Raw genomic sequence first — 25,651 nt, 5'->3', positions numbered from 1 at the left:
CTCGGAAACACCCTTTGGTAGTAACCATACCCACCAAGTCTCCAGCCTTTCCCCAGTGGAGAGTAGTCCCATTACATCTCCTCCCAGGTCCCTAGCTGGACAGCTAGTCTACCTCTCCTCCCCCTGGCCCTGCCCTCCTCTGGCCACCCTACACTCGGAGAAAAAAGGGTTCTAAAAGTGTTCTTCGTCTGTCCCCATAGGATAACCTTTTGTGGTTCCAGGTAGAACCCATTTTGGTTCCAGGTAGCACCCTTTTTGGTTCCATGTTGAACCCTCTGTAGAAAGGGTTCTACATGGAACCCAAAAGGGTTCTACCTGGAACCAAAATGGTTCTACCCGGAACCAAAAAGGGTTCTTCAAAGGGTTTTCCTATGGGGACAGCCGAAGAACCCTTTAAGGTAGCACCTTGTTTTCTAAGAGTGTAATGACCATCCCGGATGTGTAATTAACACCTCCCATCATCCTTCACTCGTCACTAGTGTCACCAACACCTGCTCATGGCCATGTAATGGCTTCCCTGTGGACAGATCTGCACGCCTGTATGGATAGCACTGCACTGGGCTGATTACACTTGAAGAGGGCTGTAACAATCAGTACACTAAAACAGAGTGCTATGCAGCCTCTGAGATGACTGATCATTAATGTTGAGTTGACCTAACAGGGGTTGTTGTTGAGTGAATAGACAAGCAACTGGCAAAGTCAGGTCCAAAACTCATTGGTTCAATGACATTGGTAGCATTTCTTATTGCCACAGAATGTGGAATTTCAATCTGTAATATTTGACTTACTAATGATTTTCATCCATAATTCTGAGGATATCTGAGGACATGGCCAAATCGTTGTGGTCTGTAATAATCTGAGTTGATGTAATAGACGGATGATGCATGGCACTCAGCAGATGATGTCCTGCTTTCTATTCCTCTTGGCCTTTGGTGACTGTCCTTTAGAAGCGGTGATGATGACGTAATGAGGCCCTTATATCCTCCAGCAGAGTGATGTGTCATGGACCTTATCCCAGAGAGAGAGAGAGAGAGAGAGAGAGAGAGAGAGAGAGAGAGAGAGAGAGAGAGAGAGAGAGAGAGAGAGAGAGAGAGAGAGAGAGAGAGAGAGAGAGAGAGAGAGAGAGAGAGAGAGAGAGAGAGAGAGAGAGAGAGAGAGAGGTGCTTAATGAAGTTAGTGGTATGAGGTGCTTAATGAAGTTAGTGGTATGGAGAGGTTGTTATTTACTGTAGATAGTTGTGCTTAATGAAGTTCTTCCTATCCTACTCCTGTAACACTTTCTGTCTGAATGGGAGATGTAAAGGTATAATACAGCCCAGGCTGTTTGACAGCAACAGATGGTATGAGCATGTGGACTGACAGAGAAATGAGTGAATCCCAAAATTGTTCTGAGCGATTTCAGCAGGTGGTGGCAGAACCTTTTTTTTTTTCTCCCAATCTCCAACCATCCCTCCATCACACACTCCCCCATTCCTCCATCACAAACTTCCCCATTCCTCCATCACACACTTCCCCACATGCTGTGCTCTTGCAGTGAGAGTGGTTTGTTGTGGCTGGGTAGAGTAGAGGTGGGTTCCTCTAACTCTCTGTGCCTCTGAATAGACTCCCACTGCTACTCCCACCTTCTTCTCCCTCTCCACTGTAGCTTAGCAACATGTACCCAGCAGGCCTTTTCACAGGAGTCCAGGAAAAGTAGTCCCAAACAACAGCCACCACTCTGACGGCCAGAGACAGGACTCTATGGAGAACTGTGTCTTAGATGTAGACTTGCTGTTGCTTTGTAGCACTGTAGTGCTGCTGTCTGTTGCTTTGCTGCATTATACAGTCCTGATATCATATTTGACCTCACCAGGAAAGTGAGGAGTTTTATAACTAGAGCCCTAAGCTTTTCTTGGTCAGGTTAGCCTACGTGGCCAAAATGATATCTATTAACAACTACATTTTTATTTCCGTCTGTTGTAATCTTTTTTTCTTTGTTTTTTTTGTATGATCATGCACTCAGGCTAAGCTCAAACAGTTATAGCCTAAGGTATGACTGTAATCCTGTATGACAGTCTTATTTGTGCGCAGCAGTGCAACTGCTTTTTCAAGCGAACACCTTGGTAACGTTCAAGAGGATATTTCAGTGCATTGTCCGCAGTTGTTATTCACAGCAGCGATGCCCCCTGGTGGAATCCCATTGAAAATCATTAGTGTCATTGATGTAAGTGACATCGGGGTAGGCTAGGTCGATAAACCCTATATACCATATACCGGGGTATTTAGACATACTGACGGTGTGATTTTCAATACCTTTAAAAAAAAGAAATAAGGCCCCTTGTGTGCACTTCTGGTAATATTGTATACCCCGGTATGGAACAGAAACGTTATGAAAATCTGTATACCACCCAATCTCAATCGGGGGTGCATTCATTAGTGACCACTGTAGCAAATTGTTTGTTATTGGAAAAATAACAGATAACAGATGAGACCCAGATAACAGATTCGTATTAACCACAGAACCACTTGTATTATGTCTCAGTCAGATGTGAGTTATGAGTGTATAGTAACCATTTTGTCTTTCATCTCTTCCCAGTGCCCTTGATGATGACAGCACCAGCCTCAGGCAGCAGAAGCTGGAAAAGCAGGTAATGACTACCCTTATTAAACACATTAAACTAGTTACGCCACATACAGCACCTGTTCAACATCATATCCACTCTACAGACACTACGGCTCCCAGAGACTTGTTCAGGGTATATGTCATGAGTATTCTATTTCTGATGCAGAAATGACCAGACTAGTCCATATTATATACAGTTGAAGTCGGAAGTTTACATACACCTTAGCCAAATACATTTAAACTCAGTTTTTCACAATTCCTGACATTTAATCCTAGTAAAAATTCCCTGTTTTACGTCAGTTAGGATCACCACTATATTTTAAGAATGTGAAATGTCAGAATAATAGTAGAGAGAATTATTTAGTTCAGCTTTTATTCCTTTCATCACATTCCCAGTGGGTCAGAAGTTTACATACACTCAATTAGTATTTGGTAGCATTGCCTTTAAATTGTTTAACTTGGGTCAAACGTTTCGGGTAGCCTTCCACAAGCTTCCCACAATAAGTTGGGTGAATTTTGGCCCATTCCTCCTGACAGAGCTGGTGTAACTGAGTCAGGTTTGTAGGCCTCCTTGCTCGCACACACTTTTTCAGTTCTGCCCACAAATTTTCTATAGGATTGAGGTCAGGGCTTTGTGATGGCCACTCCAATACCTTGACTTTGTTGTCCTTAAGCCATTTTGCCACAACTTTGGAAGTATGCTTGGGGTCATTGTCCATTTGGAAGATCCATTTGCGACCAAGCTTTAACTTCCTGACTGATGTCTTGAGATGTTGCTTCAATATATCCACATAATTTTCCTTCCTCATGATGCCATCTATTTTGTGAAGTGCACCAGTCCCTCCTGCAGCAAAGCATCCCCACAGCATGATGCTTCCACCCCCGTTCTTCACGGTTGGGATGGTGTTCTTCGGCTTGCAAGCAACCCCCTTTTTCCTCCAAACATAACGATGGTCATTATGGCCAAACAGTTCTATTTTTGTTTCATCAGACCAGAGGACATTTCTCCAAAAAGTACGATCTTTGTCCCCATGTGCAGTTGCAAACCGTAGTCTGTCTTTTTTATGGCGGTTTTGGAGCAGTGGCTTCTTCCTTGCTGAGCGGCCTTTCAGGTTATGTCGATTATAGGATTAGTTTTACTGTGGATATAGATACTTTTTTACCTGTTTCCTCCAGTATCTTCACAAGGTCCTTTGCTGTTGTTCTGGGATTGATTTGCACTTTTCGCACCAACGTACGTTCATCTCTAGGAGACAGAACATGTCTCCTTCCTGAGCGGTATGATGGCTGCGTGGTCCCATTGTGTTTATACTTGCGTACTATTGTTTGTACAGACGAACGTGGTTCCTTCAGGCGTTTGGAAATTGCTCCCAAGGATGAACCAGACTTGTGGAGGTCTACAATTGTTTTTCGGAGGTCTTGGCTGATTTCTTTTGATTTTCCCATGATGTCAAGCAAAGAGGCACTGAGTTCGAAGGTAGGCCTTGAAAAACATCCACAGGTACACCTCCAATTGACTCAAATTATGTCAATTAGCCTATCAGAAGCTTCTAAAGCCATGACATCATTTTCTGGAATTTTCCAAGCTGTTTAAAGGCACAGTCAACTTAGTGTATGTCAACTTCTGACCCACTGGAATTGTGATACAGTGAATTATAAGTGAAATAATCTGTCTGTAAACAATTGTTGGAAAAATTACTTGTGTCATGCACAAAGTAGATGTCCTAACCGATTTGCCAAAAGTATAGTTTATTAACAAGACATTTGTGGAGTGGTTGAAAAACGAGTTTTAATGACTCCAACCTAAGTGTATGTAAACTTCCGACTTCAACTGTATATCTAGAAGCATTTTGCGTTTGATGTTTTGGTTGTTTTTGGTGTCTTTTCATGTTTTGTCAGATTTTTTTTTGAGGGCTTGTCTCAGTCCATGTTTATAGCTGTGAGCCTGTCAAGCTTGAACATTTGACTGGCAGCGAGTGTATAAATGACCTTGTTTTCTGCCTCCGGTGTCACTCAGGCTATGAATTTAGTTGGCTTTGTAATAGCATTTGTATTACCGACCATCAGCACAATAAGGCTGATTGTCATGAAACAGAGGGAAAACAGGGTGTGTTTGAACTCTTTCATTTTCGAAGGAAGAACAGTTTGTACAATTAGCAGAAAGAAAATTATTTTTCCATAAGGGAATTGTTTTAGCACTCATTGTAGAGATAAAGCACCAATCTGCTCCTTTCTCAGCTAACAGTTCTTCCTGGTCTGTGTGTCTGATGATTGTCCCTTACAATCCCTCCTGCCTGCAGTATCCTTATCACCACCCACGCTCCTTTAAAGTGAAACGGACTGATTTGGTTTAAGAAACCAGACTTAAGCAACAGTCACACAATGGAGTAAAAGATGGATGAGATGATTGGCAGGCACATAGACTGACTCAATGGGTGTGTCCCAAATGGCACCCTGTTCCCTACATAGTGCACTACTTTTGACCAGAGCCTAACAAAGTAGTGCACTATGTAGGGAATAGGGTGCCATTTGGGACGTAGCCATAGAAAGGTTTCAATAGACGGAGTCTGTGTAGTGCGCTGTATGCCTACAGATGTAGGATCTTAATTTGATCACTTTTGTTGCTGAGAATCTTCCTGCACAGCAGGAAATGCACACTTGTAATGTATTTGAAAAGGCTTCTAAAGTTTGTAACCTTAACCCTAAACCTAACCTTAACCCGTAACCATAACCCAAACCCTAAACCTAACTCCTAACCCTAAACCTAACCACTAACCCCTTACCCTAACCTTAATTCTAACCCTAAACCTAACCCCTAAGCTTAAAATAGCCTTTGTCCTCATGAGGACGTGGGAAAACCAACCCCCCCACATACACATTGCTCCTACCTCTATTGCTGTCTGACACTCGCAGCACCTCTATCCCCCCCCCTCCCTCCCTCTCAATTCAATTTCAATTTAAGGGCTTTATTGGAATGGGAAACTTATGTTAACATTGCCAAAGCAAGTGAAGTAGATAGTAAACAAAAGTGAAATAAACAATCAATATTAACAGTAAACATTACACTCAGAAGTTCCAAAAGAATAAAGACATTTCAAATGTCATATTATGTATATATTTATACAGTGTTGTAACAATGTGCAAATAGTTAAAGTACAAATGGGAAAATAAATAAACATAAATATGGGTTGTATTTACAATGGTGTTTGTTCTTCACTGGTTGCCCTTTTCTTGTGGCAACAGGTCACAAATCTTGCTGCTGTGATGTCACACTGTGGTATTTCACCCGGTAGATAAGGGAGTTTATCAAAATTGGGTTTGTTTTCGAATTCTTTGTGGTTGTCTGTAATTTGAGGGAAATATGTGTCTCTAATATGGTCATACATTTTGCAGGAGGTTAGGAAGTGCAGCTCAGTTTCCACCTCATTTTGTGGGCAGTGTGCACATAGCCTGTCTTCTCTTGAGAGCCAGGTCTGCCTACGGCGGCCTTTCTCAATAGCAAGGCTATGCTCACTGAGTCTGTACATAGTCAAAGCTTTCCTTAAGTTTGGGTCAGTCACAGTGTACTCTCTGTTTAGAGCCAAATAGCATTCTAGTTTGCTCTGTTTTTTTTGTTAGTTCTTTCTAATGTGTCAAGTAATTATCTTTTTGTTTTCTCATGATTTGGTTGGGTCTAATTGTGTTGTTGTTGTTGTCCTGGGGCTCTGTGGGGTCTGTTTGTGTTTGTGAACAGAGCCCCAGGACCAGCTTACTTAGGGGACTCTTCTCCAAGTTCATCTCTTTGTAGGTGATGGCTTTGTTATGGAAGGTTTGGGAATCACTTCCTTTTAAGTGGTTATAGAATTTAATGGCTCTTTTCTGGATTTTCATAATTAGCGGGTATCGGCCTAATTCTGCTCTGCATGCATTATTGGGTGTTTTTCGTTGCACACGGAGGATATTTTTGCAGAATTCTGCATGCAGAGTCTCAATTTGGTGTTTGTCCCATTTTGTGAATTCTTGGTTGGTGAGTGGACCCCAGACCTCACAACCATAAAGGGCAATGGGTTCTATAACTGATTCAAGTATTTTTTGCCAGATCCTAATTGGTATGTCAAATGTTATGTTCCTTTTGATGGCATAGAAGGCCCTTCTTGCCTTGTCTCTCAGCTTTGTGGAAGTTACCTGTGGTGCTGATGTTTAGGCCGAGGTTTGTATAGTTTTTTGTGTGCTCTAGGGCAACGGTGTCTAGATGGAATTTGTATTTGTGGTCCTGGCAACTGGACCTTTTTTGGAACACCATTATTTTTGTCTTACTGAGATTTACTGTCAGGGCCCAGGTCTGACATAATCTGTGCAGAAGATCTAGGTGCTGCTGTAGACCCTCCTTGGTTGGTGACAGAAGCACCAGATCATCAGCAAACAGTAGACATTTGACTTCAGATTCTAGTAGGGTGAGGCCGGGTGCTGCAGACTGTTCTAGTGCCCTCGCCAATTCGTTGATATATATGTTGAAGAGGGTGGGGCAATTTTAACCGCACACTTGTTGTTTGTGTACATGGATTTTATAATGTCGTATGTTTTCCCCCCAACCCCACTTTCCATCAATTTGTATAGCAAACCCTCATGCCAAATTAAGTCAAAAGCTTTTTTGAAATCAACAAAGCATGAGAAGACTTTGCCTTTGTTTTGGTTTGTTTGTTTGTCTCCATCTCACTCATTCTCTCTCTCTTCCCCACTCTGCCCCGGGGTGCTTAAGACCGCTGATTCAGTTAGCGACAGTGACCACCCAGACTCACTCACATACATTCTAGTTCTCTCTCACACACACTCTCTCACAGGCTGAGGAGGAGACACGGACTCAGAGTGAGAGGGAAGCTGGTGTTGCGTGGTTATCCTCGTGTTAGTTGTCTGATCTGAAAGCCTGATCCAGGATCCAGGGGTAGAGGGGGGGGCAGGGAGACAGAGGCATGCCCGGCACGAGTGCTGCTCGTGGGGGAGAGTTTAGATGTGACGGGGTCTCACAGAGCATGAAACCCTGAGCTCCACAGAGAAACTTCTGCACTTCACTTTCACTCTCTGACTCACTCCGGACGCCAATGGACAGGGTGGGTCAGCACCTCTTATTCTCTGGTCTGTTTATGTCCTTTATGGTTGACTATTTTGATCTGAGAGTAACATGGGAAGTTTGGGCACAGGTACATGCTTGCGTGTTTGTATTTTGGTGAGTATATTTCTGTGCGTGTGTGTGTGCATATGTACGTGCTTGCGTGTGTGTACTGTGCATGTGTGCTAGCATTTGATTTCAGCTCATCCTGGTGATATCATTGTTATAGCCTGTCTCTGGTGGGACACACTTCCGTGGATGTGGGATATCTCATTGTCTGTTATTTTCATTAGCCTCCTGTGTCTTGTTTTAGGCCTGGACAATATCTTGCTCCCATAGCCTCAGGACGGTGCTTTTCTCATATCCTATCCTCTGAAATCTTTCAAGTGCCAGTCTTTTGTTTAAATGGATAATAATGCAATGGATTGTTTTAATTATAGGGCAGTTTTGTTTCTAGGATCCTACACTCTTTTCTCCAGTTGTTTTATTTTATTTTTTATATTCTGATATTCTATCATTTAGAGATATGATCTGTGTAATGGTGGTGCACTGGTAACTAGTAGCTTATTCAACAGATTCTATCAACTCTTTATGTTGCTGTTTGATTATGCAAATAGTTGAACAATGAGTAGCCTAAAGCATAAATATTCCTCATTTCCCGCGCAGTCTCTGTGGCTTTTTTGGCCATACTCCATGTTCTGGTTATACACTCTTAGAAAAAAGGGTTCCAAAAGGGTTCTTCGGCTGTCCCCATAGGATAACCCTTTTTGGTTCCAGGTAGAACCCTTTTTGGTTCCAGGTAGAAAAGGTTCTACATGGAACCCAAAAGGGTTCCTTCTATACCTGGAACCAAAAAGGGTTCTTTAAAGGGTTCTCTTATGGGGACAGCCAAATAACAGTTTTGCGTTCTAGATAGCACCTTTTTTTCTAAGAGTGTAGTCGAAGCAAGCAAGATAGGAACTAGGTTTAAGTTCTGTTCAGTTTGGACAGGGTTAACTCAGTTGTTTACAGCTGGCTCAGTGAAGTGTCGTTGCCACTGATGAGTTCTGTCAGTGAGAGAGACAGTTCAACGTCTGCTCTACTACTGTCAGTTTTTGTGAGGTAACCGTTCTGTAAAAATGTTAATATGAGTGAAATCCAGGAGTGGCCGTTGCTAAGATTCCAGCAGCAGTAGCATCTTAGTTACAGAGCAATATCACACCAGTGAGAGAAAAACACATTACACAAATAGGGCTAGCAAGAATTTCCCAGCCAGTTTACACAGGAAGACTACTGCTGCCCAGAGCAAAGGGAGAAGACTAAGAAAAAACGAGGCAAAAGGGTTTCAAAGTCATCCGGTCCTGGGTCAGATGTGTGGCTCTTGATAACATTTTTAAATAGGATCTCATCGTGAAGCATTGTGGGGCTTTTGTTTCTTATTTACATGGAATCTGTATCCTGTGTCCAAATTAACAGTCTGTTTCATTATGATAATCCATTCAGATGTTTTATTCATTTGTCTGCTATTTTTAGCCTTAGAAGAAAACGAGGAGGCGAGCCCTGTTTCCCTCTTAAAGGGATACTTTGGGATTTTATCTACTTCCCCAGTCAGATGAACTCGTAGATACCATTTTTATGTCTCTGCATGCAGTTTGAAGGAAGTTGCTAACTAGCGTTATCGCAATTGATGACTATTGTTAACGCAATGACTGGAAGTCTATGGTAATTGCTAGCATGCTAGTAGATACCATAGACGTCCAGTTATTGTGCTAACGACAGTTAGCATTGGCTCGCGAAACTACCTCTAACTTCCTTCATACTGGATGCAGAGACACTAGTTCATCTGACTCTGGGGAAGTAGATAAAGTCCCGAAGTATCCCTTTAAAACAAAGCCTGTTTGAAATGTAAACCATCAGTATCCAAGCTGAAACAATTAAGCCCCCAGAGGCCTTTCATCTGGTCTTATTTGCATTTTAATCAAAGACAAAGTCTGGGTATTTAATTAATCATATTTTTCAGGTATACCTTTAGATTCAGGTGTCAAATAGAAATAGGCCATGGGTGTGTGTGTGTGTGCACGTGCGTGTGTGTGTGTGTGCACGAGTCTGCGAGTGTGTGCATGAGCATGCATGCGTGTGTGTGTCAGTGCTTTTGTGTGTGTTTGCGCCTGTGTTGCGTTGGCCCTGAATGTGTGTGTTGCGTTGGCCCTGAATGTGTGTGTTGCGTTGGCCCTGAGTAATAAAACCTTTCTGTAGTGGTGGTTAATCAGCCCAATGAGCCTTCAGAGAGACAAGGACCTCTCGTCTCTTTCCAGCCCAGTTCATCACTAAACACCCCTTGTTGTTTTGATGCTCCCCACTAATTGATGCAGTTACGTAACCCATCGCCTGCTTTGACCAGAGACCAGGACTGGAGGGCCAGCTGACGAATGTCACCATAATTAATGGAAATGGCCAATTTCTCTAGTGTGAAGCTTTTTTATATTCATAGAGACATTGTGCTTTGTATTGTCTAGCCATAAATCTAAAGGGGGCCAACCCTTGTCGCTGTTGTCCTGTCACGATCGTTTACGGATGAGACGGACCAAGGCGCAGCGTGATAAGCATACATGTTTATTTAAACTTAAACACCACGACAAAACAACAAACGAAACGTGAAGTCCAAGGTAGACAAATAACACACACCACTGGCCTTGTGCGGGAAGCAGGAATGGGTCGGGCCGTACTGGGAACACGCACCACTGGCTTAGTGCGGGGATCAGGAACGGGCCGGACCGGACTGGCGACACACACCACTTGCTTGGTGCGAGGAGCGGGACTGGGTTCCCTTATAAACCTCCGCTCCTTCTGCTGCCTAACCAGCTCCTCTCGCCGTGCCTCTACACTCTCCTTCTCCCTTATCGCCTCCTGTAGCTCCTCCCTCTGACCAATTAACTCCTGCTCCCTCTGGACCAATAGCCCCCGTAACCTGGTGGCCTCCTCTCCTAGTCTGCAGATTCGCCCTGTCGCTGCCTCCTGCTGCCTCGTCGTCCACTCCGTGTGCCCCCCCCAAAAATGTTCTTGGGGTTGCCTCTCGGGTGTCCGTCGTCGGCACGGTTGGCGCCGTTTCTCCTCTCCTGCCTGGGCATTTACCTTCGCCCATGGCCCTTTCCCCGCGAATATCTCCTCCCATGACCACCATTTGCCCACCTGAGACATCGCTATTTTCTCTTCCTGGGCACGCTGCTTGGTCCTCATTAGGTGGGATCTTCTGTCACGATCGTTTACAGATGAGACAGACCAAGGCGCAGCGTGATAAGCATACATGTTTATTTAAACTTAAACACCACGACAAAACAACAAACGAAACGTGAAGTCCAAGGTAGACAAATAACATACCTCACACGGAACAAGATCCCACAACTAACAGGTGCCAAAAGGCTGCCTAAGTATGGTCCCCAATCAGAGACAACGAACTACAGCTGCCTCTGATTGGGAACCACCCTGGCCAACATAGATCTACACGATCTAGAAACTCAAACATAGAAAACTAAACATAGAAACTACACACCCTGGCTCAACATTTAAGAGTCCCCAGAGCCAGGGCGTGACATGTCCCTAGTTTCCCAGCACGTTTGTGATGGCTGTGACAATGTCAGCTCTAATGAGCCCACTGCCTTGTCACTGTCCCATGTCCCCAGTCTCTCTGTCCCCCTACTGAACAGAGCCTTAGCCAGCACAGCACAGAGTTATCATAGGGTTCCACAGGAAGCAGCATTTCCAACTCTAGGTTTACTAAGTAGTTATAATTTGAGTTGTTTGCGCTGTATGTGAAGCAGTCTGTTACTTTGTCTCATAGCATCTTTTATGATGGTCTAGACGTACTTTTCCAGGACCCATGTAAAAGGTTTTTCAAAATTTATTTAAATGGATGCTTTTGTTGCTGAAGGTCCTTCACTGAGTAGCTAACTCTCCTATGTCCCATTTCCTCTGGTGGTATTGCTAGGATACAAAGATCCATTATTCTGTGACCTTTATTATGACATAAATATAGCCTAGCCAACCATACTTCACCTGTCCTGTTTCCATGAGAGTTGCATATTCTGCCTGCCAATTTAGTCTCAAAGATACCGATGGAAAAAAGCATGACATTTTACTGTGGCTAAATTATTTGCCAGGTCGGGTCATGACGCTTATGTGTGTGTGTTGTTTACAAAGCCATCTGGGGTTCCATTTTGAGATTCACATTGAATGTGCTCCCGAGTGGCGCAGCGGTCTAAGGCACTGCATCTCAGTGCTAGAGGCATCACTACAGACCCTGGTTCGATTCCAGGCTGTATCACAATCCGGCCGTGATTGTGTGTCCCATAGGGCGGCGCACAATTGGCCCAGCGTAGTCCGGGTTAGGGGAGGGTTTGGCCGGGGTAGAACGTCATTATAAATAAGAATGTGTTCTTAACTGACTTGCCTAGTTAAATAAAGGTAAAAAAATAAAAATAAATAATACTTACACTAGTTTATCGATGTATAAAATAATGCGCATTTACAGAGTATATGAAGAAGAAAAATACAGGAACTGAGACACACACACACACACACACACCCAGGGAAGTGCCAGAGATAAATAGTTTAAAAAAGGTTAAATAAAACAAAGAATGGCCATCATGTTCTGTCCTCTCCCCCAACAACAGTGGGAGTGGTGAAAAGACAACAACAAAGAATGTGGAGTCTATCAAGGACACTCTGACACGGTTACCATAGGAACATGCTCTTGTTTGACACCCCTCAAACGAAGCTGGCAAGCCACCATAATAAGTATTTTCCTCATTTGTTTTGTCTTATTGCTCAAGATAACTCTGAGAGAGAGCACCGTTTTCCAAAACAACAACACCGCTTTCGATCAAATTGTCCCAAGTGTCTGATAAGGACAGAGTCGTTACTGATTGTCTGGTACTCAGCATTTTGAGTGATCTGGAAAAGGCTGTCTGTATAAGGTTGAATGTAGATAAGTGTCTGGGGGGATCCCAGAGTCAGATGAACTCGTGGATACCATTTTTATTTCTCTGCATGCAGTAGGAAGGAAGTTAGCAGTAGTTTCACGAGCCAATGCTAACTAGTGTTGGCGCAATGACTGGAAGTACACAGTCTACAGGTACGGTGGTATTACATAGCAGCCAGACCGCTAGCCAGGCCAGCTCTTTATGATTAAAGAGTGTTTTAATGAGGGAAAGGGATGGCATCCTCATGGACTGTGGGGAAGAGAGGCCAGATATACCTGGACAGATACAGGAGGATCACTAGAGCCTTATCACCAGCTGTCAGTCCAGCTGTCAGTCTGGGGCAGGGAGGGACGGATGGACAATATTTGCATGGTATAACGCCATACTCCCGTCACTGACTCTCACTGTCGTTGTTCCCCTCCCGTCCATAGAGGGCGCTGTTGGAGCAGAAGCAGCGGCGGAAGCGGCAGGAGCCTCTGATGGTGCAGCCCAACCCAGAGGCCCGGCCCAGGCGCTCCAGGCCCCGGCGCAGTGAGGAGCAGGCCCCGCTGGTGGAGTCACGCCTCAGCATCACCAGTGATGTCATCATGGACGGTGAGCCTTGGTTCTTGGGGTTAGCTACTGTACTAGCTAGCATGATTAAGGGCAAGAGTTTTTCCTGTTCAGAAGGTCCCTGAATTTTTCTGGGGTCAGATCACACGATCGGGAAAAAGGAAGCAGGATTAGTGCTGAGTGATTGAACCCAAGTCCACAGTCAGAGATAGACAGTTGTTGGTGTTGGCTATGAAGAAGAATACTTTAATGATCAATTTTCTTTCCAGTCCAGAGTGAGGGCAGTTCGTCAGGTGAGGATAGTGAGAGGGAGTGGTGGGAGAAGGTGGGGCCAGGCCCCATGTTGCCCAGGAAAGCAGGGAGAGGGCCAGTCATGGAGCTCACTCTGGAGGAGCAGAGTGGCCTTCCAGATCGAGGTAGAATAGACCAGTCAGGAAATACAAGGCTATAGAAAAAGTGCTTATATAGAATAGGATTATAAACATTGGTGCATCCCACTTCTGACACCAATCGCCTGTACATTGGCATGCAGCATATGTTAGTCTCTCACATACTGGGATACAATGTTATAAAATGTTCCTACAAACAATCAGGAAACAAATATGTTGAGGTGTGTGTGTGTGTGCGTGCTCGTGCGTGTCTAATAACGCCTCCCTCAGTCAAGGTAGTGGAGGAGACACCCAGGAAGCTGTTCTCTCTGATGCCCAGAGGGGCCTTCAGATGGGGAGGAGACAGTCACATTCAGAGAGGCAGAGCAGCATTCAGACTCCCAGGCAAGAAAAGGGCAAGCTGATGCCACCTGCTCAGTGCCGCATATCACTCCATAGCACAAGGCTAACTATAAAGAGGAGCTCTGACATGAACATAGAGGAGAGGTACTACAGAGAAACACAGCTGCAAGCAGACGGCTAAGTAATAAGGCATAAGTAATCAAATCACCTCAGGGAAGCACAGATAGAAGCACAGGAATACAGGACAGCTCTTGGAGAAGTAGACAGCTGGGTGCTCAAACACACAGACAAGCAGGACAAAGTCATTAACATAATTCAAGACATTAAAACAAGTTTATGAATGTGCCCCACCCTGCAGGTATCGACGGCCCTGCTGCCTTCATGGGCTCTGAGGCCCCAGACCTGGGTACCAAGATCCAGATTCTGTCGGTGAGCCAGTCCCAGCCCCTGTCTCTGTCCCAGCCGCTGCCCCAGTCTCCCCCCGCCGAGGAGCCAGACCGGGACGGGGACACAGAGACTCTGCTGGAGCCCAAGACGGATATCCACGAGCTGCTGCAGAAACGAGGTGAGCCTTGAGAAAGGGTTCAGACAGGGAGTCAGGACAGCCAGTTAGGACAGAAGTTAGGAGTGCTAAAGTGGAGTGTTAAAGAGTTCTGTCAATAGGTAAGGCTGGGGGGTTTCCTGAACACCTTACCTGACCAGGAAATACTCTGGGGCCTAGTTATGGTCAGACCATGTGACCAGGAAATACTCTGGGGCTTAGTTATGGTCAGAACATGTGACCAGGAAATAGTCCTAACCCTATGGCCTACACAGCACAGACAATGTCTCATACGCAGTAGTGCTATAGACATGCGTCATCTACCCTGATAAATCCTCTGGGTCGCCTCAGCACACGAATACCAAGCAGCTTCAGAGATCACATCCCGTCTGCTGATCTGGCGGGCCTCACGGCTACACAGACAGGGCACTCAATATAAGTGTCACTTTCACACCTCTGGGCTGGTAGAGGCACTTTGTAGTCTAGTGAGAGGACAGGCTGAACTGATAGAGAGAGAGAGAAATGCAGGATAGAGTGAGAGGCAGGGGGTGAGAAGAAAAAGAAAGCAAAGGAGGACAGGTGAGAAATTGGAGCGTGGGAGCATATCTGGTCAACATCCTTGTTCAGGGACAGTCTCAGTGAGAAATTGGAGCGTGGGAGCATATCTGGTCAACATCCTTGTTCAGGGACAGTCTCAGTGAGAAATTGGAGCGTGGGAGCATATCTGGTCAACATCCTTGTTCAGGGACAGTCTCAGTGATAAATTGGAGCGTGGGAGCATATCTGGTCAACATCCTTGTTCAGGGACAGTCTCAGTGAGAAATTGGAGCGTGGGAGCATATCTGGTCAACATCCTTGTTCAGGGACAGTCTCAGTGAGAAATTGGAGCGTGGGAGCATATCTGGTCAACATCCTTGTTCAGGGACAGTCTCAGTGAGAAATTGGAGCGTGGGAGCATATCTGGTCAACATCCTTGTTCAGGGACAGTCTCAGTGAGAAATTGGAGCGTGGGAGCATATCTGGTCAACATCCTTGTTCAGGGACAGTCTCAGTGAGAAATTGGAGCGTGGGAGCATATCTGGTCAACATCCTTGTTCAGGGACAGTCTTAGTGAGAAATTGGAGCGTGGGAGCATATCTGGTCAACATCCTTGTTCAGGGACAGTGTCAGTGAGAAATTGGAGCGTGGGAGCATATCTGGTCAACATCCTTGTTCAGGGACAGTCTCAGTGAGAAATTGGAGCGTGGGAGCATATCTGGTCAACATCCTTGTTCAGGGACAGTCTCAGTGAGAAATTGGAGCGTGGGAGCATATCTGGTCAACATCCTTGTTCAGGGACAGTCTCAGTGAGAAATTGGAGCGTGGGAGCATATCTGGTCAACATCCTTGTTCAGGGACAGTCTCAGTGAGAAATTGGAGCGTGGGAGCATATCTGGTCAACATCCTTGTTCAGGGACAGTCTTAGTGAGAAATTGGAGCGTGGGAGCATATCTGGTCAACATCCTTGTTCAGGGACAGTCTCAGTGAGAAATTGGAGCGTGGGAGCATATCTGGTCAACATCCTTGTTCAGGGACAGTCTCAGTGAGAAATTGATCATTTTATCATGTGTAAGAGGTAAGAGCAGCATCCACCTAACACATTACCTATTTATGCCACCTCACCTCCTTCTGGCTGGTCCACAACCTGTTGCTGCTGTCCTTTCGGTTGTCCTGGTTAAAAGCCATTGCGCAGTGCTAAAACCTTTTCCCTGCTCTGGATACTACTTCCTCCCAGGGCTGTGGGGCTGCAGTGTGCCGTTAGAGAGCCGGCCGGCGGAGGGCGAGATTGATGGTGACGCAGTGAGAAATGGATCATTTTATCACGTGTAAGAGGCAAGAGTAGCATCCACCTACCACAGTACCCCTATATGCCACCTCACCTCCTTCTGGCTGGTCCACGATGAGTGTTGAAGTCTGTTTCATTTCCTGAGACTAATTCAATATCAATTTGTACTGTTACTGTGCTAAATGACAAGCTAAATAAAGATAGCCAGGTAATACATCTCCGGGAGGGAGATGTATTACCTAGTTAAACCTGAGACACAGATTAAGGGCAGTATATTACTGCATTAGCCTCCGTTTTTTGGACAGCAACAAGAGGGCAGGTGACACTCCCCTATAATGCAAACCTTCATCATGAATGAATGTCGGGTCTGCTTAGTGCTACTGAGATACAGCCTGTCCTCCGGTGCCTTAGATAGTATCTATCTGCCTGGCTGCATTTTGATTTCCCAGTGGAAACGAATTGAAATGGAAACGGCAAAGGATTAATAATAGCCTTCTGCCTCCATTTCGATTTGACTTGGGGACGCTATTCAATCAAAACTGGTTAGCGAGTTTCCAGGGTAAAGTTCTTTATGTGCTGTGAGACTGAGAGAAAGTGGTTGTTTGAAATTATCCCATTTACAACATGAGCATTGAGCCCTTTCTTTTTTTTAATAAAAGTTGTATTATCAGCACGCTTTGACATTTTCATTTGGCTGATTAGTAAAAGCAGTGAGTCCGCAAAACTTTGTGTGTTGTTTTAATTGATGCCTTGGAGTCACTATTAGAGTGTAGCTGACATTTACGATCTGTATTTCGTGTTTGGCAGTACCCTGACATTTAGACACATCTCCGGGGCTAGATGGAGTGAACACCACTGTGTACATATTGTTTCTAGCCACGTTGGCCAATACATATGCGTTTATCCGCAGAGGCGTGGGACATCTCACTCAGACCCTCCCCCTCTCTGACTGACCCCGCCCGCGACAGGGTGGTCCAGTTGGTAGGTGCAGTGGAGGAGGGGCTGGAGGAGGGACCGGAGGAGGGGCCAGAGCGCCCGCTGTCTGCCAGGGAGAAACTACTCCAGTCAGGTAGTAGAGAGCAGCCTGCCGTTCCCATGGTTACGGGGCTGGAGTGAAGATTGCTGGGTTTCTGTCTCTCTCCTTTCCTCTCTCTCTCTGCAGCACTAACTCTATGGAGCACAGGTGAAACTGAGGTAGGATACAACAACAGTGAATTACATAGTTACTGATAATAACCTAGTCATTGGGTGTAAAGTGCTAGATATCATATTCTGGCTTCAAGATACGCTGAGTAAGTGACTTTAATGCACATTAGAAGAAAAACTGGCATCATAACATTTAATATTTCATGTATCATCAACGATGGAACACTTTGAGAGCGGACATTTTTCCCCTGCTCACTTTGAATTCTACTTTCTCACCTAAAAGATGCTTTCTCATTAAAATATTCCACAGCGCTAGCCAGCACCAGCCAGAGTCACAGCTGGTCAATCCAATTAGCAGCATTACTGACACCTGTCCAGAGCAGCTCCCACAGAGGCCTGTCTGATCACACCGTGCTGGTTCTGTCTGGCTGGCAGCTCTCAGTACGATTTCTGCTTCATCTCTCGAATTTCCCTCGTTCCTAACTAACCCCTTTACATTGGACTATCAGGGCCGGTTTCACGGACACCGAATACTCCTGGACTGAAAAGCCAAACGTGCTTTTAGTACAAGGCTTAAACTGGTTCCAGGGAACCAGCTCTCAGTGATGGATAAAACACATTGAAGATAGAGAATCTATTGTCTTGTATTTTACAGTATTCTATCCAATGTGAAAATATACAGGGCTCAGTAGTCGACTAACAGTGGTGTCTGGGCATAATGACAGCTGCTGGGATGGCTAGAGGTTCATAACAGGTCTCTTCTATCGTAACCTGGTTACTGGGTAGTCTCATCTGTTCTATACAGAAAAGTTATTCCTCAATGGGTCTCAACAGTTAATCAGCACTAGTTCGCTTCTGCTTTCCTTCCTATCCTCTGCCAGCTGTTTTGAGGTTAGGCTGTCTCCTCAAATATATTTTGGACTACTAAATATTTTAGAGAGCAGTTTCAGCTGCATACTGTAATATATGTCCTTTTCCGATTGCAGAAATATTGCATCAACTGGGGTAGTATGATGACTTAGTTGGAACAAATCAAAGGCTATGTGATCAAAAACTAAATCTGAATATATTTGAAGAAATATGTTGCCCATATCCATTACATGCAAGCTAATCACTTTGGGTCCCAGGAGAAAAAATCTCTCCTTGAGTCATGGCAATAAGAACCTATGGGATTACTGAGGAGATATGGAGGTGTTTTCAGCTTGGCTGGACATCTGAGATGATCTCTCCTGTCTACATAGAACCCTGGGTCCTCTGATCTCAACCAATGGCGTGTAAGATGTAGGCCACATCTCCCATAGCGCATTCTTTCTCCCTTGACCAGGTTTGTCAGGCAGTATGAACTACGAAGAGGCCAGTGAGGAAGATGGTGATGAAGACCGGACCCGCTCGCTGTCCCCCAACACAGAGTCAACCCGGCCTGCGTCTGCCTCCAGCACCAAGTCCAACACAGTGAGTCCAACCATATCATATCATTAGACGAACATACATAGCTATGTGTCTATGGCTTGTGAGTAAGACTTCTAATGTATTCATTACACATGACAAATAAACTTGTCACTTGAAGACGCATAGAAATGCATGAAGACACTGAAACAACAAGATGGCAGATGAATGTTGTCCCCCGTACTCCTGGACCGTATCTCCTTTATAACAGTGATTGGCCGGTATCTTTTGTGATGTAGCAGTGTGTGTCTTTTTCTGTCTCTCAGGAGTACGTGACAACGGGGTCGCCCACGGCGGAGAGCGCCCTGATCGAAGTGGACAACCCGGAGCAGTTTGTGGTCCGTCCCGCCCCCCGCGGCGTCACCGTCAAGTGCCGCATAACCCGGGACAAGAAGGGAATGGACCGCGGCCTGTACCCCACCTACTTTATGCACCTGGAGAGAGAGGACGGCAGGAAGGTACGTATGACCTCACATCCTGTCATGGTGGATTAACATGGAGACGACACCTAGATAGATTTACAGTCAAGATAGGTTTCTTTTACCATCTTATTCCACGGGCCTGTTTAATTTTATTTTCCTTAATAGCTACATTTGAAATGGTATGAGAATATCAAGGAAAAGTAACGCCTTTTTTGATGGTGATTAAAATGATGGTTTGTGAGTTTCCCTCTCACCCTGAGTTTACTCTCTGTTTCACCCAGCTGTTTCTGCTGGCTGGGAGGAAGAGGAAAAAGAGCAAGACGTCCAACTACCTGATCTCAGTGGACGCCACTGACCTGTCACGCGAGGGAGAGAGCTTCATGGGGAAACTGAGGTAGGACCATATCTCACTCTGTCACAACTCTGCTAAATATAATTCTAAATCCTTACTGATAAACAATTTCCATATTGTTTTGAGCCCTCGGCTGCATCTGATAACCCTATTGGGTGTGAAGTGGGATTGTGAGTGCTGGAGGGACACTGTAGACTCTAATGTGATTGGTCTGGTCATCCTGCAGGTCCAACCTGATGGGGACCAAGTTCACGGTGTATGACCACGGCACCAACCCCTGTAAGAACCCTGGAGCTCTGCTGGAGGAGAGCAACACACGACAGGAACTCGCAGCCATCTGCTATGTGAGTGTACACACACACACACACACACACACACACACACACACACACACACACACACACACACACACACACACACACTAATATAATTGAACCCTGTCAGGTTGTGTGACATTCTGATCTCCTGTGTTCTCTCTGCAGGAGACCAACGTTCTGGGGTTCAAAGGTCCCCGCAAGATGACCGTCATCATCCCAGGCATGAACATTAACTTTGAGAGGGTCCCCGTCCGCCCAAACAGCGTACGTATCAGCCCCAGGGGACTGAACAATTCTATGCACTTCTCCTAACACTTGTAGTCACTGTTCTTGTTATGCACAGGAAGGGAGAGGGGCGTGTCAGAGGGCATGATTGATTTAAGACTCTGGCATTCTTACAACTTGAAATAGCAAATAATAATGAATAATGGAGTGAGCATTGAAGTCAACAATGTAATGGAAACTGAGGCTAACCCACTAAGGGCTGTGAGATGTGTGGTCACTGGTCAGTGACGTCAGATCAGATGGTTTGGATGTCTGGGTCATATTCATTAGGGCACGCAATGAAAAACTTTTTTAAAACGCTTTGCAACGGGAAACTAAATTGAGCGTTCTTATTGGACGCTCAATTTAGTCAAGGTTGTCCCTCCCTGTTTCAGTCCTATTTCTTCCGTTTGGTGCCTAATGAATACGACCCTGTTGGCTGTGTGTGTTTCCAGGAGCAGGAGAGCCTTCTAAGTAAGTGGCAGAACCACTCACTGGAGAACCTGATCGAGCTGCACAACAAGGCCCCCGTGTGGAATGACGACACCCAGTCCTACGTGCTCAATTTCCACGGCCGCGTGACACAGGCCTCCGTCAAGAACTTTCAGATCGTCCACGACAACGACCGTGAGTCGATCCGTCAGTGCTTCTCTCGACTGTTTCTTTCCTCTTTCTCTTTTTCACACTCTCTCTATTTCTCACTCTCTCCCTCCCTCTCTCTCTCGCTCCTTGGGTAGAATGGAATAATGATTTCACATTATTGAATCATCTCTTCTCTCTTCCCTCAGCGGACTACATCGTGATGCAGTTTGGCAGAGTGGCCGAGGACGTATTCACCTTAGACTACAACTACCCCATGTGTGCCCTGCAAGCCTTCGCTATTGGCCTGTCCAGTTTCGACAGCAAACTGGCCTGCGAGTGACCAACCCCATCACGACTCCTAACTCGCCATTCCCTCCATGGCCTTTTCAACCCACTCCCTCCCCCTCCAGGACAATGTCAACTCCACAACACCCGCCACTCCACCTCCCCCCTCACAGGACTCAGCGCCTTCCTTGTACAGTCAGCGGTCAGCTCACCAGCAGTCTGCCACTATGGAAATAATCATGAACTATGACCTCTCACCCCTATGTGGTACGTCCAATCACGGCACCCGAATCACGCTGACTTGGAGAGCGGATGAAGAGAGTGGGTGTGTGAGAGAGAGAGAGAGAGAGGACAAAAGCAAATGGATTTGGGCGGAGGATATAGGGTTTTCCTTGTCAGCAGAAAAATTAAATGACCATCCGCAAAGGGAAACAAATCATCAAGGCGCCTTTGTTTTTATTTGTATTTATCTGTAGTTCTGTTTCAATTAGTTTGTATTGCTTTTTTTGCTTTATCTGTGTATATTAGTGATTTTATGTGTATTGAAATTGATTGAAAGGGAAAAAGGACACCAAGCATCAAAGACCAGACTGTCGTGGGCACTTCCTGTTAGGGACAGGACTTCTAACACAGACTAGATCTGGTCACAGGGGATGGTGTCTTTGATTTATATCAGAATTGAATGTTTTATAGGCCTCAAATCATGTCTAATGGACTTATGAGTATTTCGTTTTTAGCAGATGTTTTTAAAGGTGCCTTTAATGTTGATTCCAATAGTTATTCTACTCCATTTTACATTCTGTTGCCTTCCACAATCACTGTTGTGCAATTCTTTTGACCAACTGGAAACGTTATGTTCTATATCCTAAAATTCAACTCACTGTCTTCAAATGGTCACATTGCTTTTGTTTCCAGCCATTTTGCAGCATCAAGATGTTTAATCATTGTACCGTTAAAAAACGATTTCAACCCTTTTTTATTTTCTTCCTCGTTTTTAATTTCTCGTAATCAAATTGATTTGCATATCAGAAAGTCTTGAAGTCATGCATATCCATCTAATGTGGTCTCATCTGTTTTCTATTTTCTTGTTTTAAAAACACTTTTACTAACGTATCTCAGTAGCATTCCGAGGAGTTTGGAACAGAACATTTCTTATTGCAATTCCTTTGTACATGTCATTTTGTGATGTCTTAGCCCCATGTCACTGTTAAAACCTCACGGGAAAGTCAATAGAGTTGCTCAGCAAGCACAATGAAAGGATTCTATAAGTTTTGCCTTAATGTTTGGACATACTGCTCATTTTCAAATATCATGAAATGTCAGCCTAAATGTCATTTCAATGTGTGGAATACAAAAGAGCAATCCAAACAATGGAGGAATATTCAGTTGCCCTGTACTCAGTCTACATTATATGCCAAATTTGTCTACCCATTTAAAATGACAGCAGATTGAATAATAACACTACATTTTATATGGGCTCCCAAGTGGCGCAGCGGTCTAAGGCACTGCATCTCAGTGCTTGAGGCTTCACTACAGACCCCCCTGGTTCGATTCCAGGCTGTATCACAACCGGCCATGATTGGGAGTCCCATAGGGCGGCGCACAATTGGCCCAGCGTCGTCCGGGTTTGGCCGGTGTAGGCCGTCATTGTAAATAAGAATTTGTTCTTAACTGACTTGCCTAGTTAAATAAAGGTCAAATAAAAAATGTAATGTAACTGGAAGTGTTACTCTGTTCAGCAGACTACACTTGCACTGTACCATGAAGTCATTGAGAACCCACTGGGCAAAAACTGGTTGAATCAACGTTGTTTCCACGTCATTTGAACCCCAACATTTTAGGTGATGACTTTGAATCAACATGTAACACTGATTGGATAACTTGATTATGCCATTCTTAGTGCAAATTTAGACAAAATAAAAAGACCTAGCTTGCTAAAAGACAAAGTTAACCGGTTCCTTTAAAAATTGCAATTAATTTTCTCAACTCGTAAGGGAATTTAGTCTTTTTTTATACCCAACTTTTAAATCCAATGGCCGGGTGAAATGTTTGGTTGATTTCACTTTTAATTCACATTAGTTGACAACTAAACCAAATGTAAATCAAAACTAGACGTGGGAAATTACTTTTGGGGCAACATTTTCAAGGTGCAAAATAGTTCAAATCTGTGCAAAAATAAATACAAAGGTGACCATAAAAAGTTATTTAAGTAGAGTTTAGTACCTTGAAAAATTCATAAATAGTGGGCTTTTTTTACAATGCTCGTTGCTGAAGAAAAGTTTCAAATTACATAACAATGCCAGATTATTACTTTTACAGTATTTTTTGCACCATGAAAAAGTCACCCTTGATTAAAGTTTCAGCTGGATGGATGCGCTATAGAGACACTTCTGTCCAGGACTGTGATTATTGTTCTTGGACGATTAGGAACATTCCCGGGGAACCTGCAGGATGCGTTTGATTCCTGTCCAGAAAAGACAAACACTGATTATGTGTGTCAGTGTCAGGAAACAAAGTTAATTCACAAGATGTACTGTTTGAAAGAGGGAAAGGGTTTGTTTGTACAAAGATATAAAAGAGAGAAATATAACATTTTACCACATGATACTTTTGGGGAATTGCATTCCATTCATGGGGCGGCAGGTAGCTTAGTGGGTAAGAGCGTTGTGCCAGTAACCGAAAGGTCGCTGGTTCTAATCCCCGAGCCGACTAGGTGAAAAATCTGTCGATGTGCCCTTGAGCAAGGCACTTAACCCTAATTGCTCCTGTAAGTCGCTCTGGATAAGAGCGTCTGCTAAATGACCAAAAAAAAAAAAAAAATAACTTACCTTTCTGACATTTAATTTATTTAGATTTAATTTCAGAAATATGATTGTAAATAGAATAAATGAAATTATTGTAAAGTGAACAAGACTCCCCTCGTAAGTTTTTTGAAGTAATGAAGCATGAATGTATTCATTAAAACCCATTTATTTGCACCTTTTGAATATTTCTTATACTAAATGTTATCAGATCTTCAACCAAAACCTAATATTAGATAAAGGGAACCTGAGTGAACAAATACCACAACAACTACATACTTATTTAATTTATTTCATAAACAAAGTTATGCAACACCCAATGCCCCTGTGTGAAAAAGTAAATGCCCCCTTACACTCAATAACTGGTTGTGCCACCTTTAGCTGCAATGACTCCAAACAAACGCTACCTGTTGTTGATCAGTCTCTCACGTCACTGTGGAGGAATGGTGGCCCACTCTTCCATGCAGAACTGCTGTAACTCAGTGACATTTGTGGGTTTTCAAGCATGAACTGCTCGTTTCAAGTCCTGCCACAACATCTCAATTGGGATTAGGTCTGGACTTTGACTAGGCCATTCCAAAACTTCAAATTTGTTGCTTTTTAGCCATTTTCATGTAGACTTGATGGGTCACAATATGTCTGGCAAAAACCAAACACTGCATTCCACAGTAAGAACCTCATACCAACGGTCAAGCATGGTGGTGGTAGTGTGATGGTTTGGGGATGCTTTGCTGCCTCAGGACCTGGACGACTTGCCTTAATAGAAGCAACCTTAAATTCTGCTCTGTATCAGAGAATTCTACACGAGAATGTCAGGACATCCATCTGTGAGCTGAAGCTGAAGCGCAGTTGGGTCATGCAGCAAGACAATGATCCAAAACACACAATCAAGTCTACATGAAAATGGTTAAAAAGCAACACATTTGAAATTTTGTAATGGCCTAGTCAAAGTCCAGACCTAATCCCAATTGAGATGTTGTGGCAGGACTTGAAACGAGCAGTTCATGCTTGAAAACCCACAAATGTCGCTGAGTTAAAGCAGTTCTGCATGCAAGAGTGGGCCAAAATTCCTCCACAGCGATGTGAGACTGATCAACAACTACAGGAAGCATTTGGTTGCAGTCGTAGCTCAGTTGGTAGAGCATGGCGCTTGCAACGCCAGGGTTGTGGGTTCGTTTCCCACGGGGGGCCAGTATGAAAATGTATGCACTCACTAACTGTAAGTCGCTCTGGATAAGAGTGTCTGCTAAATTACTAAAATGTAAAGGTGGCACAACCAGTTATTGAGTGTAAGGGGGCAATTACTTTTTCACACAGGGGAATTGGGTGTTGCATAACTTTGTTAATTAAATAAATAAAATAAGTATACTTTTTGGGGGTTATTGGTAAAGTCAGGTTCCCTTCATGTAATATTACGTTTTGGTTGAAGATCTGATAACATTCAGTATGAAAAATATGCAAAAATAGAGAAAATCAGAAAGGGGGCTAATACTTTTTCACGGCGCTGTACATGATAACCTTTCATTTGTAGGCTAGGTTGTAGCTACCTCATGATGGGTATAGGGCAAATTCGAGTATCATGTAGTAGCCCAAACCTATCGATGTTACATTGAGCTGGGTGAATGGAATATGAATGACAGTCATCCAATATGCTGTAATAGAAATAAGGCCATGCTCATGAAAAAAATATTGTCCTCCCTAATCTTAAACGGCACGACCGCAACTGGTGTATTCAGTAAAA

General features: G+C 44.3%; 1 protein-coding gene across 2 annotated transcripts in view; it reads left to right on the top strand.

Annotated features, from left to right (window-relative positions):
- LOC311129114 (tubby-related protein 3-like) overlaps nt 1–22,824 on the top strand; it is a 50,363-nt gene extending 27,539 nt beyond the window's left edge. The window contains exons 3-13 of one of the 2 annotated variants that reach the window (XM_084161397.1): nt 2,576–2,627; nt 13,078–13,240; nt 14,288–14,494; nt 17,206–17,364; nt 18,766–18,893; nt 19,154–19,345; nt 19,591–19,703; nt 19,888–20,005; nt 20,144–20,242; nt 20,698–20,869; nt 21,031–22,824. In XM_084161397.1, the coding sequence (XP_084017523.1) occupies nt 2,576–2,627; nt 13,078–13,240; nt 14,288–14,494; nt 17,206–17,364; nt 18,766–18,893; nt 19,154–19,345; nt 19,591–19,703; nt 19,888–20,005; nt 20,144–20,242; nt 20,698–20,869; nt 21,031–21,164 (1,537 nt within the window). In that variant the 3' untranslated portion in view covers nt 21,165–22,824. The remainder of the gene's footprint in view (nt 1–2,575; nt 2,628–13,077; nt 13,241–14,287; nt 14,495–17,205; nt 17,365–18,765; nt 18,894–19,153; nt 19,346–19,590; nt 19,704–19,887; nt 20,006–20,143; nt 20,243–20,697; nt 20,870–21,030) is intronic. The other variant, XM_084161398.1, reaches the window with a different exon arrangement.
- Nucleotides 22,825–25,651: the final 2,827 nt, after the last annotated feature.

This window comes from Coregonus lavaretus, assembly GCF_964263955.1.
Source record: "Coregonus lavaretus genome assembly, chromosome: 5".
NCBI lineage: Eukaryota > Metazoa > Chordata > Actinopteri > Salmoniformes > Salmonidae > Coregonus > Coregonus lavaretus.
The sequence above is the reverse complement of the archived record's forward strand: the minus strand, read 5'-3'. Positions and strand labels throughout refer to the sequence as shown.